The 15,947-nt window shown below is 46.8% G+C and overlaps 1 protein-coding gene across 2 annotated transcripts in view; it reads right to left on the reverse strand.

The window, feature by feature from the left end:
- The window catches only part of GAS2L2 (growth arrest specific 2 like 2), a 470,641-nt gene extending 460,254 nt beyond the window's left edge, over positions 1 to 10,387 (reverse strand). For both annotated transcript variants that reach the window (XM_086954751.1, XM_086954750.1), the window contains exon 1: positions 9,272 to 10,387. In XM_086954751.1, the coding sequence (XP_086810877.1) occupies positions 9,272 to 9,629 (358 nt within the window). In that variant the 5' untranslated portion in view covers positions 9,630 to 10,387. The remainder of the gene's footprint in view (positions 1 to 9,271) is intronic.
- Between the last annotated feature and the right edge of the window lie 5,560 nt (positions 10,388 to 15,947).

The raw sequence follows: 15,947 nt of genomic DNA on the forward strand, positions 1-15,947 counted from the left end.
ATTTAGGATCCTCGCTACTATCGGTCGGGGCGTAGCACCTGGTGGTGGTTTGGGGCCTAGCGATCTATGGGCCCGTTCCACAATGAAAGATCTGCGATAAGGCTTCCGCTCCAAAGATATCCCTACAGAGCCCTTCGACATACTGTTCCATGCGGCCTGTGTTGGTGGATTCTGGCAGGCCCGCTATTCGCACGTTGTTGCGCCTCGAGCGCGCTTCCAAATCCTCCTCCTTTGCTTTTATTACCTCCAGGATGCGCTCCATTCCCGCGCATTTTGAGGTGGACGTGCGCGCCTCATCTTCGACCGCCGAGATCCTGGTTTCGGCTTCATCCAGTCGTTCGCCGTGCTTTTCTTGTCGGGCAGCCATGCCATCCATCCTGCACGTTAGATTGTCCAACTTCCCGTTGATGTCCTGTAGATTTGATTGAATCGCCAGCAGGATCTTCTCCATATTGGTAGACGGTGGCGAGGCCGAAGACCCGCCGGCCTCCGTTGCGTCATCCACTGGCTTAGTCCCCTTCCTATTATCAAAGGAGAGTTTTGGCTGCTGTTTGTCTGGCTTGCCCATGGTGGCGGGCAGTGAAGGCACCTTACTCAACTGGGGTCTAGTCGCCCTCGTTACTCTGGTCGACGTCGCCGTGTTGCCGTTTTGGTGGTAGCCAGCAGATGCACTCGATGGCTAGGTCGTTCCCAAGGTGGCTCTCTCTGGTTGTAGTACTCCAGCAGGGCTATGGAAGCGATGTTCACTGGCCAGTGCCGCAGCGGTGAGAGACGAGGTAGATGGTCGCTTACGTGCCTGTGTGGACAGGGCGCCTCGCTCTTAGTCCATCCGGAGCCTCTGCCTCCTTGTCGCGTGGTTCCCTGCCCCCGATGCCTGTTCGCTCCCTAGCCGCCTGCGTCTTGACCTCCGAATCAGCGGACGTCAGAAGGCCTCCAATGCGCTGTGCCCAGATGTTATGCGCGCGGTAGTGTGCCCAGTCCTACTACCCGCCGGTCCGCCGTTAGGGCATCTCGTTATACGAGCAGGGGCCCGCCTGCGTTAGTGCTCCGAAATCGCCGTACCGGGAGGGGGTGCCGCCATCTTGTCAGGCAAACCAGTCGATGTGGAAGCGGACACCGCCGCTAGTGCACAGGCCTGCAGCGGTGTGGACGTGCTCTCTAGCCCTGGCGGTCCGTGAGCAAGGATGGGCGCTGATGTTGGGTTAAGCGGTCTGCCTGCTACCGCTCGTGCGTTGCTCGCGACATACCTCCGGTCGGCCGCCGGCCATCTTGTCAGGCAGTCCGGTGCGGGTTACAGCGACCTCGGTTTTTCTCCGCGATGCAGGGGGAGCGGCCGCCTCCGCAAACATCCAACTGTGCTCCGCATCTTCCTGCACCTGATCGTGGTCGTGCAGGGTGGGTTGGTGGGGCTTTAGTGGCAATGAATCACATCGTGTGATATCGCCCGGCGGAGCTGCAGTTCAGGCAGCCATTCCGCTGTGCGCCCCCTAGCGCCGAATCTTGAGGAGTATTACTTGGCGGCCCAATTGCAGTGGCTTATGCAGGCAGCGCCTAGAGAATTTAGGGAGCCGGATGGACTAGAGGATAGGTGGCTGCCGAGGCATGTTCTCTCGTTCGTAGTGCTGGAGCAGCGGCTGCGACTTGACACTTTGACGAGTGAGGAGAAAAAGCTCAGGAATCATGGGTCCCACTCTGCAACTCTGGGCAATAGCTTGCTTAATCTCCATAATGGCCCCAACCACGCTGGGATGCCTGGCTTCACCTTGGGGGTGCCCAGGAGTGGGCATTTCACAGGGAAAAACCAGGAAGGGTTCCACAGAGGTATGTGTACAGCGCCAAGACACCTCAGGGTATAAGTGTGCTATACAAGTACGAATTCATTTCATTTCATTTCAGGAACAGCTGGAACAGTTATAAGCGCAGGAGTGGTGTTCTGCGTCATTATGCGCCAGAACTGGGCATGTGCACGACCTTCCCGCACAGGGGAAACTGGACTGTGCTGGCGGAGTCGGAGGGTCTAGGGTTGCAGATGATTGGAGACTTGTACGAAGAGGGGGCTCTATTACCCTTCCAGACACTCCAGGATAGATATGACCTGCCTAGAGGTGGCTCATTGCTGCATGCTGCCCAGGTGGCAGTGATTCAGAAGTATTGGGGGACTGGGCTGATGGAGCCCCCGACATCGTTGACGTGTCAGTATGTAGTAAGTGCAGCGGGACGGTAAAGGCAGTGACGTGCCTATACAGGCGAATGGTGGAAGAGGGATTGTAGCCACTGACGCAGCTGCGTGAAAAGTGGGAGGCGGATCTGGGAAGGGATATTCCTGAGACAGCATGGGCCAGAATTGTAGAAAGGGCATGGAAAGGTACACGGAATGCCAGGTTTCAGCTCATTCATTTCTACATTGTACATAGGGCCTATCTAACCCCTGAAAAGATAGTCAAATACTTTCACGTACAGATGGCGTGTTGCCCCAGATGCAGCACTCAGGCAGCGGATTTCCAACATTTGATATGGAGCTACCCGCAGCTCGGAACGTATTGGAAGGAGGTGATGGAGGTCCTGAACAGGGTGACGGACAGACAGGTAGAGCCTGATATGGGGGCGTGCATACTGCACTGGTTTCCACACACAAAAAGTACTAAGGTCACAAGTAAGTTCTTGGACCTGGGATTGTTGCTGGCGAAGCGAGAATTGACAAGACAGTGGAAATCCAGACAGGGCCCTAGTGTAGAGCAATGGAGAGAGGAGTTTGTAAAATGGGCATCCAGTGAGAGCATGGTTCGACTTCAACAGGCCAGGAGAAGGAATACTGATTTAACGAAGAAAGCTGCACATGCTTGAGAGGCATTAGTGGAGCTCCTGACACGCCCTGAGGCGGATTCGGATGCAGACTCACTGGAGGGTTCCCAGGGAACTAGGAGTAGTCCTCTGGGAATTAGGGGCAGAACTCACATAGCTAAGGGACTGACTGGAGTAAGTCCGGACACTTGAATTCCCTGGCACAAGGAGAAACTAGACCATTATTGATGATGTTGTTGGGGGAAACATCCTTAACAACGAAGTACTAATTACGACTTACCTGAACAACGATGTAAGAACCACGACAAATCCCGAACAAAGTTCTAAACCACAAAGTCCTAAACCACGACTTTTCCCGGACTGCAATGCAAAACTATGCTTGGCATCTCTCCGCCCCTATTGTCTGCACGTCACTCTCTCCCCCCCCCCCCCCCCCCCACCCCCCCACTATTGCTAAAGCCGGACATGGATCTCCGAACCCGAACTGCTCATGTCACTCATCTCCGCCCCACCCCTTAAATAAACTTGGAAACGGAAGCGAGGCAAACTGGAAGGCTGTCAATCACCACTGAAGAGCCAAAATGCCACTTAATGAGCACAATGTTAAAGAAAACAGCTGTAGACTCACAAAAACAAGTGAACACCACTGTTCCGGGATATGTTTCCTCCAATAATCTTTGCTGGGACTACATCTAATCAGCACTGAGGAGTGATAGAGCCATCCAATGTGCACAATAATGAGCCATTTCCTATTGGTCACAATGGTTTCTCAGGGCCTAGATCACAGTGAGACGCCACCTCAAAATATTAAGTAAATAGTTAAATTGGTTCCTGGGTACATGATGTGTGCCCAGCTGGCACGCTCTGTTAGTTCAGGGCACACTATGGTGCGTGATTCTCCATGCCTCAGATTTTGACGAGATAGCGCTCAATTCTTCTTGAATTAGGCTATGCACGCCCCCCACCCCCAACAAGACACTTGAATAAAGATATCAGGCTGACGGGCTCAGAGGAAGGTTGGGAAGCAGCCAGCCTTCATAATGCCAACATGGTAATACGTTGGGGGAACCAAACACCTCGAGTCTCTCCTCCTCCCCATAGATGTTGTCAGGTAGGTGATTGAAATTTTACATTGAATTGATTTAATTATTTTACAAAAGAATAAAATGAATAATAATTAAATCAGAGTTAACATTTTGTAAAAAAAAAATATTTTTAGTAATAAAATATGAAATTATTATCAAAAATATGCTTAATCTATATTGCAAATGTTTCGTTTTTCTATACATTTAAATTTTTAAGAATAATATCATATAAAAAAATTTACAATCATTTGTAGTTTGTCAGGTTTTAGAAAATATAACTATAAATTAAAATATAAATTGAATAAATTAAAAATAAAAAGGGTAATGAGCAATGTAAAAATATTTAGAAAAAGTATTGTTATTACAATAGTGCCATCTAATGGCCAGTCACGAAGTGTTTTTTTTGTGGTTTAGGAAGTCGTTGTAAAATACAGTAGTGGTTTAGCATAGCTCGTTGTTCAGCTTTCGTGGTTCAGAAAGTCGTGGTTTAGGAAGTAGTTATTTAGTCATACATTCTGTTGTTGGAGCACACCGGTGGGGGGGGGGGGCGTGGGGGGGGCAGGGTTGGAATATGCGGGAGGCACCAAACTGAGGAAGCATTGCACCAAGGGATGATGTCAAAATTATATGTTGGAGCAGGCCTTGATTGGCAATATGACCAGGCGGTTTGACAAGACATTATGGACTAATGATGCTGATGTTGTTTCAACTATGGATGCTGGATATACATGCAATGTACTTTAAATGTGCTTCCCATTGAAAAGATGTCATGTACAAGTGGGTTATGTGTGGTTAAAAAAATCAATAAAAAGTTGTTTAAAAGAACACGATAACTGCACCTCAGTGGTCATCACACAATACATGGTAATACTTCCCACATAGAATCAAAACAAATATAACCTCCTTCCAACCACACAGCCTGCATGGTGCAGTATGCTACTCGTATAGGCAAGTGATTTAGCGCCCCACACAGTGGTAGTAAGCACTACATAAATGCTGCAATACAACAATCTTTGTTCATTATTTCAAATATACAAATTATTAAAAGTCTAAAAAAATTCAAGCATTACTCTATATTCATAGGTTTGTGTACTGCCAAAAATATTCACTGCTTTACATTTGTAGACCACATACGTGTGTGGTTTAGATATTAATATATATTGTGTACATGTTTACATACATATGCACTATAAGAACACATTGCACCTTATCTTTTAAATGTAAAATAGGGCCAATGACTTTAAAGTTAGAACTATGGTAGGACTGTGACATCACTTCCAGTGACATCAATCAATACTACCTATACGAATGAATCCACTCTACTATTGTTTTCGAACTGTGCCCTGTCAACTGCTGAAGTGTATTGTATGTGTTCTGTACGCTGCTTCTGCTTTGTATGCTCAACATGTCTCCATGCGTTTGTATGTATTGGATTGCTTCTACCTAAGTTGTATATTTTCTGTGAAGGAGGGAGCTTTCACTTATGATGTCTGCGCCGTATCTGTTCTAAGACTGATGGAAGCTTGTACTACTGCAACACACAGCCTGCCATTTCAGAGTGAAGAATACAGCACGGATGTCTGCTGCACCTGCTCTGAGAGTGACGGAGGCTTGAACCGCTGCAACCCTCAGCCTACCTGTTCAGAGTGAGGAATACAGCCCGGCTGTCTGCTGTACCTGCTCTCTGAATGATGGAAGTTTGCGCTGCTTCTACACCAGTGCTTTAAATGGGAAAAAAGAAGTGCAGGTACTCATTAAAATGAGCTAGAGTTGTAGTGAGGGGGCGGGGCTATGGGTGGGGCTAAAGGCAAGACATGATGATACTTCATGACTTCTATATTAGTTGTAGCACACACCAAACCACATGAGAAATGTGTTTATATAAACAAAGCAAGTTAACTCTTTACACAAAATGAAAGAGAAATGCTATAATATCTTAACAGTAGGCATTAAGAAGGTGCATCTATTGCAAAAAAAAAAGGAAATGTTAATTGCTGTTTGGCACAAAACCATATATTTTTCAGCACATGAGTAGGAAGAAACTGAAAATAACCCCACGTTGCACCAAAGCTCTTATGGCACCAAGCAAATCATCATGACCCTCCTCAGAAGATCTCTCTTGTCTCTTCCATAGATCTATCCATTCATCCTTTCATCCTACCATTTACCTGATGATGTCCACCGTTTAACCGTTACATTTTGTCGTCTATTCTGTCTTTCATCCCTCATTCAGTTTTTCACCATTCCATCTGTCCACCCTTCAAATACAAACCTATCCATTCATCTCCAAACCTATCCCTTCATCCTTTCACTCATCCATCTCTTTATCCACCCTTTCACTCATTCATCAATCCTTTCGCTCATCTGTTCATCAACCCTTTCACTCCTTTAGACCATCCACCCTTTCATTCCATCCACCCTTACACTCAATCCCTCCTTTCACTCATCCATCCTCCATCCCTTTCATTCATCCATCCAATCTTTCACTTATCCACTCATCTGCCCTTTTATCCAATCATCCACCCTCTTTCACCCAGCAATCCATGCTTTCACTCTTCCATCCATCTATACATCCACCCTTGCTCACTCATCCATCCACACACTCACCGAAAATACCTCCACTTCGACCCAAAGCTCTTATGACCCAATGTAAATGAAGCAAATCATCATGACCCTCCCCAGAAGATAGCTCTTGTTTCTTCCATAGATCTATCCATTCATTCTTTCATCCTGCCATTTACCTGCTGATGTCCGCCATTTAACCTTTACATTGTGTCGTCTGCTCAGTCTTTCATCCATCATTCAATTTTCACCATTCCTTCTGTCCACCCTTCATATCCAAACCTATCCATTCACTCATCTATCATCCACCCTTTCATCCATCCTCCCTCTCATTCCTCCATCCAATCTTTCACGTATCCACCCATCATCCGCCCTTTTATCCACTCATCCACCCCCTTTAACCCAGCCATCCATACTTTCACTCATCCATCCATTCTTCCATACATTCACCCTTGTTCACTCATCCATAACATTTACACTATCAATACAACGTTTATTGCCTCATTCTCCATGAAAGTTGTGACTCGTATCATGCTCTTTTTGACCACTCCCACTCAAACCTCTGTCATCTGACACTTCTTTGCACAAATGCGCAGGATAGTGTGGCTGTGATTGACAGCACAGGGCCTGAATGGACCATGCTCTGTCAAGCACAGCGTGAATGCGAGCACCAGGACATTATTCAAATGAGCCCAGTTGAATAGCTCAGATCGGGGCTGCAGAAGAGGCGCTTTGGCTGCCGGAGACACGTTCCACTCCGGCTCACCAGCACAGCCAATGAGCCTTACTTTTCACGAGTACTGGTACTCTCCTCGGCAGTAGAGTAGTGCCGGTACTCAGAGTGATAAATCTGAGAAGTGCTGGTACTCAGTACCGGTGAGTACCGGCTCATTTAAAGCACTGTTCTACACCCATGGCTTACCTAGGGTGACCAACCGTCCGTAATTTTCACAGAGTCCATAAATTAGCCCTTAAGTCTGTTGTCCGTGATGATTGTTTTAACGGACAGCATTTGTCCGTAACTTCAGCTTCTCCGCTAAAGTACCAACGTTAATTTACACAATTTAGATGCTACAGTGCAAGGGAGCCTCCTGTGCTCATCCCGGAAGGAGGGGCAGACGGCTGAAAAGAAAGAAGCCTAGGGTGTCTGCTTTCCCCAAGAAATGCAAAAGGGTGAAAGGCAAGGCTGTTTGGGAGGCCTTAATTGCTGCAATTCTTGGAGCTTCCTGATGAAACGATATTTTATTTTTGCGAGGTACAGTTTGTAAACCGAGTTTGTGAACTCGAAATTCTATTGAAAGACCAAGAGACAAGGACAGAGCAAGCTGTGAAAGAGGAGTTCCAGCGACAGAGAGAAGCATAAAACAAACTTGAAAAGTAAAAAGGTACAGAGATGGAACTGCTAAATACCAGCTGAAGTCCAATTTATTTTCAACAGCTGTATTGCATGCTGTGGGATAGCCACCTAGGAGTTTGGCAAAGAGAATATGGTCCTCTAAGTATACATTTTCTACTTTATGAAATAGTATGCAAAAGTGTGCAATAGCACCATAAACTAGATGACTCAGTGAGTCAAATTACAGTTGCCGACTTCCATACTACAGCACACAGGTCTGAATCATGTCAGGGCTCGCTCAGCTATTCATCCTTCCAAGTCTCATAAACTGTTTACAACTCAGTGCAGAAAACAAAAAAATGGTAAGTAGGAAGTTATTCCCATTCTCTGTTCTTCTGGGACATAAAAAACGTATTTTGGTTTTCTATTTACTTATATACTATTGCGCGACCTCCTCTGAGGTGTGTGTAAAACATAGCTATTGCCCTGAATTTTTTTCCTTAATTTTGACCTTCTGTCCTGAATTTTTGTCCTGCCTTTTGACCCTTTGTCCTGAATTTCTACACTCACCGTTCTGAATGTGCTCCCATGCCAGTTGGTCACCCTAGGATTACCTGTTCTGAGCAGTGGTGCTGTAACAATTTTTTTTTTTTTTAAGAGTTCGGGTGCTGCCATTCACGTTATATCACTGAAGTCATAGGGGTTGCGTAAGATCCAAGCATCATACAGAAAACACAAGTGCAGCAAATGTGTCATGCCCATTCACCAGGAGAGTGGTGAGACTGTACTATTTATTTATAAAGTTTTATATAGCGCGAACAAGATCCTGAAGGATATCAGAGCGCTTTACAAAAGGATGGCGGCAGGTAAGAAATGTAATATTGGCATTAGATAATTTGTAGCTCGTAGTGCTTTCTGAGTACTGATGAGATAGCGCACTGTCATTTGCAGACAGCACATTTTCTGTTGAAATGGTGACTACATTTTCATGGGCATGCAGTTTTACCGGTAAAAATATATAACACAGAAAAACCAATGTGCATGGAAATCAGCCTTCAGTGAATATTTATAATGTTTGCATCACCAGGTAAAGTATCTCGGTTTCTTTTGATCCTACTAAAATCCCGGTTTCCATCACACTTCAGAATTACAAAAAAATGTTTTACTTTTGTTTTCTTAATCACTGATTTAATTAGAAATATGTGTATAGTTCCTTTCCAGATGTTTAAATTTTATGTGTTAACAAAAAACGGCGTGCTCCAGCCTTTCCTTTCGTTTTCTGTACCCCAGCAGGATTGTCACCTAGATCACTTTTATCAAACCCTGCAGCAAATTTGACGAGAGAAAAACAGTTTACATCCGCTCATTCTCCTCCTGAACTCCGGCATGATTATTTCTAGAGCTGCAGGACCCCTACTTCCAGCGCCCAAATGACTACATACAACAAGCTTCACGCCCTCACGTGCAGGGCACGTGGCCCCCTCACCTGTAATGTCCATCTCCTTCCGGCACCACTGGATGAAGTTGGAGACGTTGTCGCGCGCCTGGAAGGTTCCCGGCTGGGCCACTCGGTTGACCCTCACGCGGGCTCGCGGCAGGTGCACCTTGCCCGCCAGGGCCGGGTACTCGGCGCTGAACTCGGCCGCCACGCGCGTGATGTTGTTGGCATGCTGGCAGAGCACGGCGCCCGTCTCCAGCACCTCCAGGAAGGTGTCGACGCTAATGTCCAGCTCGTAGAGGTCCTTCAGCCACTCCGCCATGTCCTCCTTCATGGCGAAGAGGTACTGCTCGCTGGACTGAAAGGGCCGAATACTGCGCACCCCGGCGCCCTGCGCCCCAGACATGGTGCCAGTCAATGGACAGCTAGCTCGCCTCTTACGTACTTACTCAGCAGCACAACTTGCTGAAATGCCCAGTGCACCTAGACTTGTGTTGAACAGCCTCAGTGCGCTACTGGCTTAAATGAGTGAACACACAGGCAATACATTCAAATGTAAGTTTGGTGGGGGATAGGGGGTGAGTTGGGGCTACAGTGTGGCTTTAGCAAGGGGCGCACCGTGGCCCATGGGCTGCACAAAGTCTCCATTTAGAGCTACAAAACGTCCGAGAGATGCCTTGGTTGCCATTGAAAATGTCGGTAAGTCAGTTATTTCGTCAGCAGAAGCAGCTTCCCAAAAAGAAGCACAGGGCGTAGAATTACTCATTCAACGCTAACATCCCCCGAAAGTCCGGGCGCTCATCGGCAGATGATGGTCGATACTTCGCTTGCTGCACGGGGCTGTCTCGTCGCCTGGCTGCGCTGCAAACTTCAGATTCCATCCTCAGTGACTAACAAACACCTGCTAATAATTCCCAAGCAGTCTTCCCATGCAGCGACCCCCAGCGCCGGATACATTCCAGCACCCGAACCTGCCGCTCTCCGGCACTTTGAAAACTTTCGTTCCTCCCCCGGTCTTCGGCGCATTCATGGCCCGGGGAGCATCGCCCCTCGCACGTTTCTCCGAGAAGGGTGGTCTTCCGCCGAGCAGACCCAAGCCTGCAGAGCGCAGCAGGTCGTGCGCCCCTCGCGCACGCACACTGGGGGTTGGTTTGTTTCCCTGGAACGAGCGTCCTTCCCTGTTCTCCTTGGCGACGCGGGCTTGTTTGAAACACGCCCTGTTAACCCTGGCTGGCAGCGACCGCTGCCCTTAGCACACCTCGTTGTGCTGCTCTCCTCAGAAAGAACTGCCCCAAGCCCCGCCGCAGAAGGAATGCCGCTGCTTCCCTGTGACGCGGTGCCTGTGAGTTGTCACCAAAGTTACACCTTGTAACTTCAGGCTCGATGGAGCAATATCGAAAACTACCGAGGGAACGATTTTCGAGACAGATATATACCGAATCCGTAGCGCTTGGCATCTGATTCTTTTAATTTTGCAATGTGGAGTCACAAAATATTGGGGGTGGAACTGCAGTGCGCATGTTGCAGACCTCTCTAGCGCTTTCTCACAGGAAAAACAAGCATTGGCCAAGCCAATAGGTCAGGTTTTTTTTGACAATACTTGTTTTGCAATGCAGTCCTGTCTACAAAAAAAAAATCATTGTGTAAAGAGGAGGTCGGCCTTGAGTGGTGGGGCCTCATGCTGAAAAGTAGATAAGAAGTACTTTTGCCCCCCCCCCCCCCACCAAACCCACTTTACACCCCCCCCCACTCCCCTCAAAGAGCATTGGCAAAGCCAATAGGTCTCACTCATGCAAGAGCTATTGGCTTTGTCAGTGTGTTTTAGCCATGTTGTGCACCATCATGGTTGCGGTTTAGCATGGCTAAAAGGTAGTGCCATAGAAGAGAGTGGCATGGAGAGGACTTGCATAGAGTGGCATGGAGTAGCTTGCCATGGAGTAGAGCATTGTAGAGGGGAGTATTGAGTAGCATAGTGTGGAGTGATGTACAATAGTGGTATAGAGATGTATAGAGTGTCAGAGTGGAGTATTGTACAGTGTTTTGGAATAGAATAAATTATCAAAGAGTGGAGTGGCATAAAGTGGAGTAATGTGTGGAGTGGAGTGGCACAGAGTGGAGTACAATGTTGTGGAATAGCATAAAGTGGTGTAGTGTGGAGTGTCTGAGTAGAGATTCGTGGAGTGGAATAATGTGAGTAGAGATTCGTAGAGTGGAATAATGTGGTTTAGAGTGGAATATCTTAGAATAGTGTGTTACAGAGTGGAGTGTTGTAGAGTGTCGGAGTGGAGTAGAGTGCTGTAGTGTGGAATACAGTAGAATGGTGTAGCTTAGAGCAGGGATTCCTGGAGTGTCAGAGTGGAGTAAAGTGTTGTAAAGTGGAGCACAATATTGTGGAATAGCACAGAGCGGACTGCAGTGAAGTGGAGTATCGTAGGGTGTCAGAGTGGAGGAGAGTGCCGTAGAGTATAGTGGCATACACTAGAGTGGTGTGGAGTGGAGTGTCCTGGAGTGTCACAGAGTGAAGTAGAGTGGAGTGTGGCATAGTGTCATGAAATAGAGTAGATTATCAGAGTGGAGTGGCATAAAGGGAAGTAGAGGGTGGAGTGGCACAGAGTGGAGTACACTGTTGTGGAACGGCATAAAGTGGAGTCGTAGTGTGCAGTGTCATACAGTGGAGTTTGGCAGAGTTACATAAAGTGGTGTAGAGTGGTTTGTCAGAATAGAGTAGAGTGTTGTAGAGTGTCAGAGTAGAGTACTGTAGAATAGAATGGTGTGGACTGGTGTAGCTTAGAGTACAGTGGAGTGTCGTGGAATGGCATAATGTGGCGTCACAGTATGGAGTGGAGTGTCGTACAGTGGAGTATCGTAGAGTGTTATAGATTGGCCTAGAGTAGAATAAAGTGGCATAGAGTGGAGTGCCATGGAATAGAGTGTTGCAGAGTGGAGTGTTGTAGAGTGCCAGAGTGTAGTGGCATACAGTAGAGCGGTGTGGCTTATAATAGAGTGAATTTTCCTAGAGTGAGGAAGAGGGTAGAGTGTAAAGTGGAGTGGCGTAGAGGGAAGTGTAGTAGAGTGATGTAGAAGAGTGATGTAAAAGAGTGGTGTGGAGTAGCGTGGAGTGACTTGGCAAATAGTTGAGTAGAATGTTGCAGCGTGGAGTGGCATTAAGTGGAGTAAAGTGGCATGGAGTAGCGTGGAGTGACCTGGCAAAGAGTGGAGTAGAATGTTGCAGCGTGGAGTGGCATTAAGTGGAGAATAGTGGCATGGAGTGTCGTAGAGTGTCAGTGGAGGGGAACAGAGTGGAGTAGATTGTTGTAGAATTGGAATTGGAAGCCGATTTGTAAAGCGCATAGCTACCCAGGGGCGTCCCAGCGCTGAATGGAGCAATGTTGTAGAGTGGAACAATGTCGTAGAGTAGAGTGGTATAGTGTAGTGTGGAGTAAAGTATCGTAGCGTGGAATGCTGTAGTATGGGGTGAGGTAGAGTGTTATATTGTGGAGTAGTAGCGTGTTGTAGAGGGAATTGGCGTAGAGTGGAGTGTCACAGAGTGAAGTGACGTAGAAGAGTGGTGTGGCGTTCACCAGTCTCGTGGAATGGAATGGTGTGGAGTGGAGTGACATACAGCGTAATGTTGTGGAGTGGAGTGTAGTAGAATGGAGTGGCACAGAGTGGCGTAAAGTGGCATGGCGGTTGAAGAGTAGAGTCTCAAAGTGAAGGTAACAGAGTAGAGTGTTGTAGAGTGGAGTAGTGTTGTAGAGCAGAGTGGTATATTGTGGAGTGGCATAGAATGGTGTAGTGAAGTAGAGAGGAGTAAAGTGGCTTGGAATATCGTTGAGTGGTATGGTGTAATGGACTAGGGTGTCATAGTGGAATGTCATGGTGTAGAGTTATATTGTGGAATATTAGAGTAGTGTGTTGTAGAGTGGAGTGTTGTAGTGTCAGAGTTTGTTGTGGAGAAGAGTCGAGTGAAGTAGAGTAGCGTGGAGTAGAGTGGAGTTGTGTGGAATGGAGTGGAGTTGTGTAGAGTGGAGTAAAGTGGAATACACAGTAGAGTGTCATACTGAAGGGTAGTTGAGTGGCACTGAGTGGAGTAGAGTGTTGGAAAGTGAAGTGGCATGGAGTGGCGTAGGGAGAAGTGGCAGAAAGTGAAGTGGCGTAGAGTGGAGTATACATGGTGTGGTAGTGCACCGCCATTATAAACAACACATTTTCAATTGAAATTACATTTGCACAGACATACAGTTTTGCTGATAATACTATACAGTGTACAAACGATTATGTGTTGGAATCGGCTTCACCTACTGTATTCATTTGTTTTGATCATATTAAAATACTTGTTTCTACCGCACTTTAGGTTTGCAACAAAACTGTGCTTAATTTGTACTTTCCTAATTCTGATGTATTCGGAATATTTGTACAGTTAATTTACTGGCATTTAAATTTTTATGTTTGTTAGAAAAACATAACATCCTACAGCGCTTCTCACCCCCAGTACCCAGCAAGGTCGTTACAAATCCTTTCACCTTGCAGTCAGAGAAAGGAAAGTAAACCCCAACCTCCCTCAGAAGACAGAGCCTAATGCTTGACCTCTTTCTTCGAACGCACCGCAAATGTGGCAATATAAAAAAGCCAAAGTTCTCTAAAGCCATCAACAAACAGCTCATCAAATTCCTGGATCAAACCACCTACTGGATGCCTCTCAATCAGGATTCCATGCCAACTACCGGCACTGAGACCGCGCTAATTGCCGCCAGAGACGACATCAGAACACTCCTTGAACGTGAAGAAATGGTGGCCCTCTTCCTCCTCGACCTCTTCATGGTGTTCAACAGTCTCCTACAACACCCTCATCGACAGACTCTACTATATAGGCATACGGCAAGCAGCCCTCAAGTGGATCACCTTTTTCCTTATAGGAGGCACACAGAGCATTAGACTGCCTCCCTTCACCTCCGCACCCAACGACATCAAATACGGTGTACCACAGGGATCATCCCTCAGCACCACCCTGTTCGACATCTACATGACCCCCTCGCAGACATCATCTGATCCCACACACCAAACAATCTCCTGATCCTCTCGCTGACCGAGGACCCCGCCAATGCCAAAATCAACTTCTGCAACGCCATGACCAATGTAGCCAAATGGAAGAAAGAGAACGACCTTCAATTCAACTCTTATAAAACCGAAGTACTGATCTACAAGAATACCACCTCCGCATAGGACCACAGCTGGAGGCCTGCAGAACAGGGACACACGCCCACAGACCATGCACGCAACCTCAGCATCATCCTCGACAGCCAACTGACCATGAAACAATAAGTTAACGCAGACGCCTCTTCCTGCTTCCACACACTTCGCATGCTCTGCAGACTCTTCAGATGGATCCCAGAAAGACCGTCACTTAGGCTCTCATTACCAGCCACCTTGACAACAGCAACACCCTCTACACCGGCATCCCCATCCAGTATTCAGAAGACTCCAGACCATATAGAACGCCGCTGCCAGACTCATCCTGGACCTCCCCAAATGAACTTACATCGCCCTCACCTCAGAGACATCCACTGGCTCCCCATCCAGTAAAGATGCTAGTTCAAGATCCTCACTCACGCCTACAAAGTCCTCCACGAACTAGGACCTGCCTACCTCAACCATCGACTGAACTACCACCAACCGCTAGATACCTACACTCCTCTTCACTCTCCCTCGCACACACCCCTCACATCTGCCACAGCTGCAGCTGCTCCTCCTGCAACGCACCCAGGACCCAGAACAACCGCCCAATCCAGCTCCATACGGTCCCCTCACTGGCAGGCTTCAGAAAGTGATTCAAGACCTGGCTCTTTGAAAGAGACACAGCGTCCCGATACTCCTAGGGGTGACAGAGTGCTCTTTACCAATGCTGATTGATTGATGGTTTTTACATGCATGGTTTTCAGGGAACTTACTTGGCTTGCTTCAATCTTACAAAAAAAGGCAAAAAGCTAAAATATTTTAGTCTAAAAAAATCACACATTACTAAATGCGTCCATAACACTTAATGGAACATCTTTGAGTGTGGATATTCTCCTTGTGAAAGGGCAGCATGCCGTCACTCAAAGTGCAGTTAGTCAATGGCGAAAGTGGGCCAACTCATACGCCCATGCTGTAGTCGGCAGAAAAGATGTCAATGACACACTAACAGACCAATGGATGAAGAAGACTGGCTGAAAGCTCCTATAATTACATTTTTATTATATTTATTTATAAAGTTTTAAATAGCGCAAACGTGACCCACAAGGGTATCAGAGCACTTAACAACATACAATTATTAAACATTAGATGGTTGATGTAGTATACAAACATTTGGTATTTGCTATTCAGTTCAAAAGAGGTATATAGTATTATATGCACATATATGTTTAGTAAAATCAAAAGCTCTTGGCTAACACCAGACCTAAAAATTAAAAAACACTGGCTAAAAGTATCATTTATTTTGGAATCAAAATGCATGCATTGCCATAGTTGTTCCAGCAATTAAAGGAAACCAGTTTGTGAGCTCCTTTTGAAAGGACAAACTGCCATCACTCACAGTGAATGTATCCAGTGGGTGGGCCCTCTAACCCATACTGTAGCAGGCGTAAGAAAAATGTAGCTTACATCATTTTGAAGTAAAACATTTTTGGCTGTCATACTTAAACAAAAAAGACTTCAGTACCAGTGTGACTACTCCAAGAAACAGTGC

The sequence above is a fragment of the Lissotriton vulgaris genome, chromosome 2_1, assembly GCF_964263255.1.
Source record: "Lissotriton vulgaris chromosome 2_1, aLisVul1.2, whole genome shotgun sequence".
Taxonomy (NCBI): Eukaryota; Metazoa; Chordata; class Amphibia; order Caudata; family Salamandridae; genus Lissotriton; species Lissotriton vulgaris.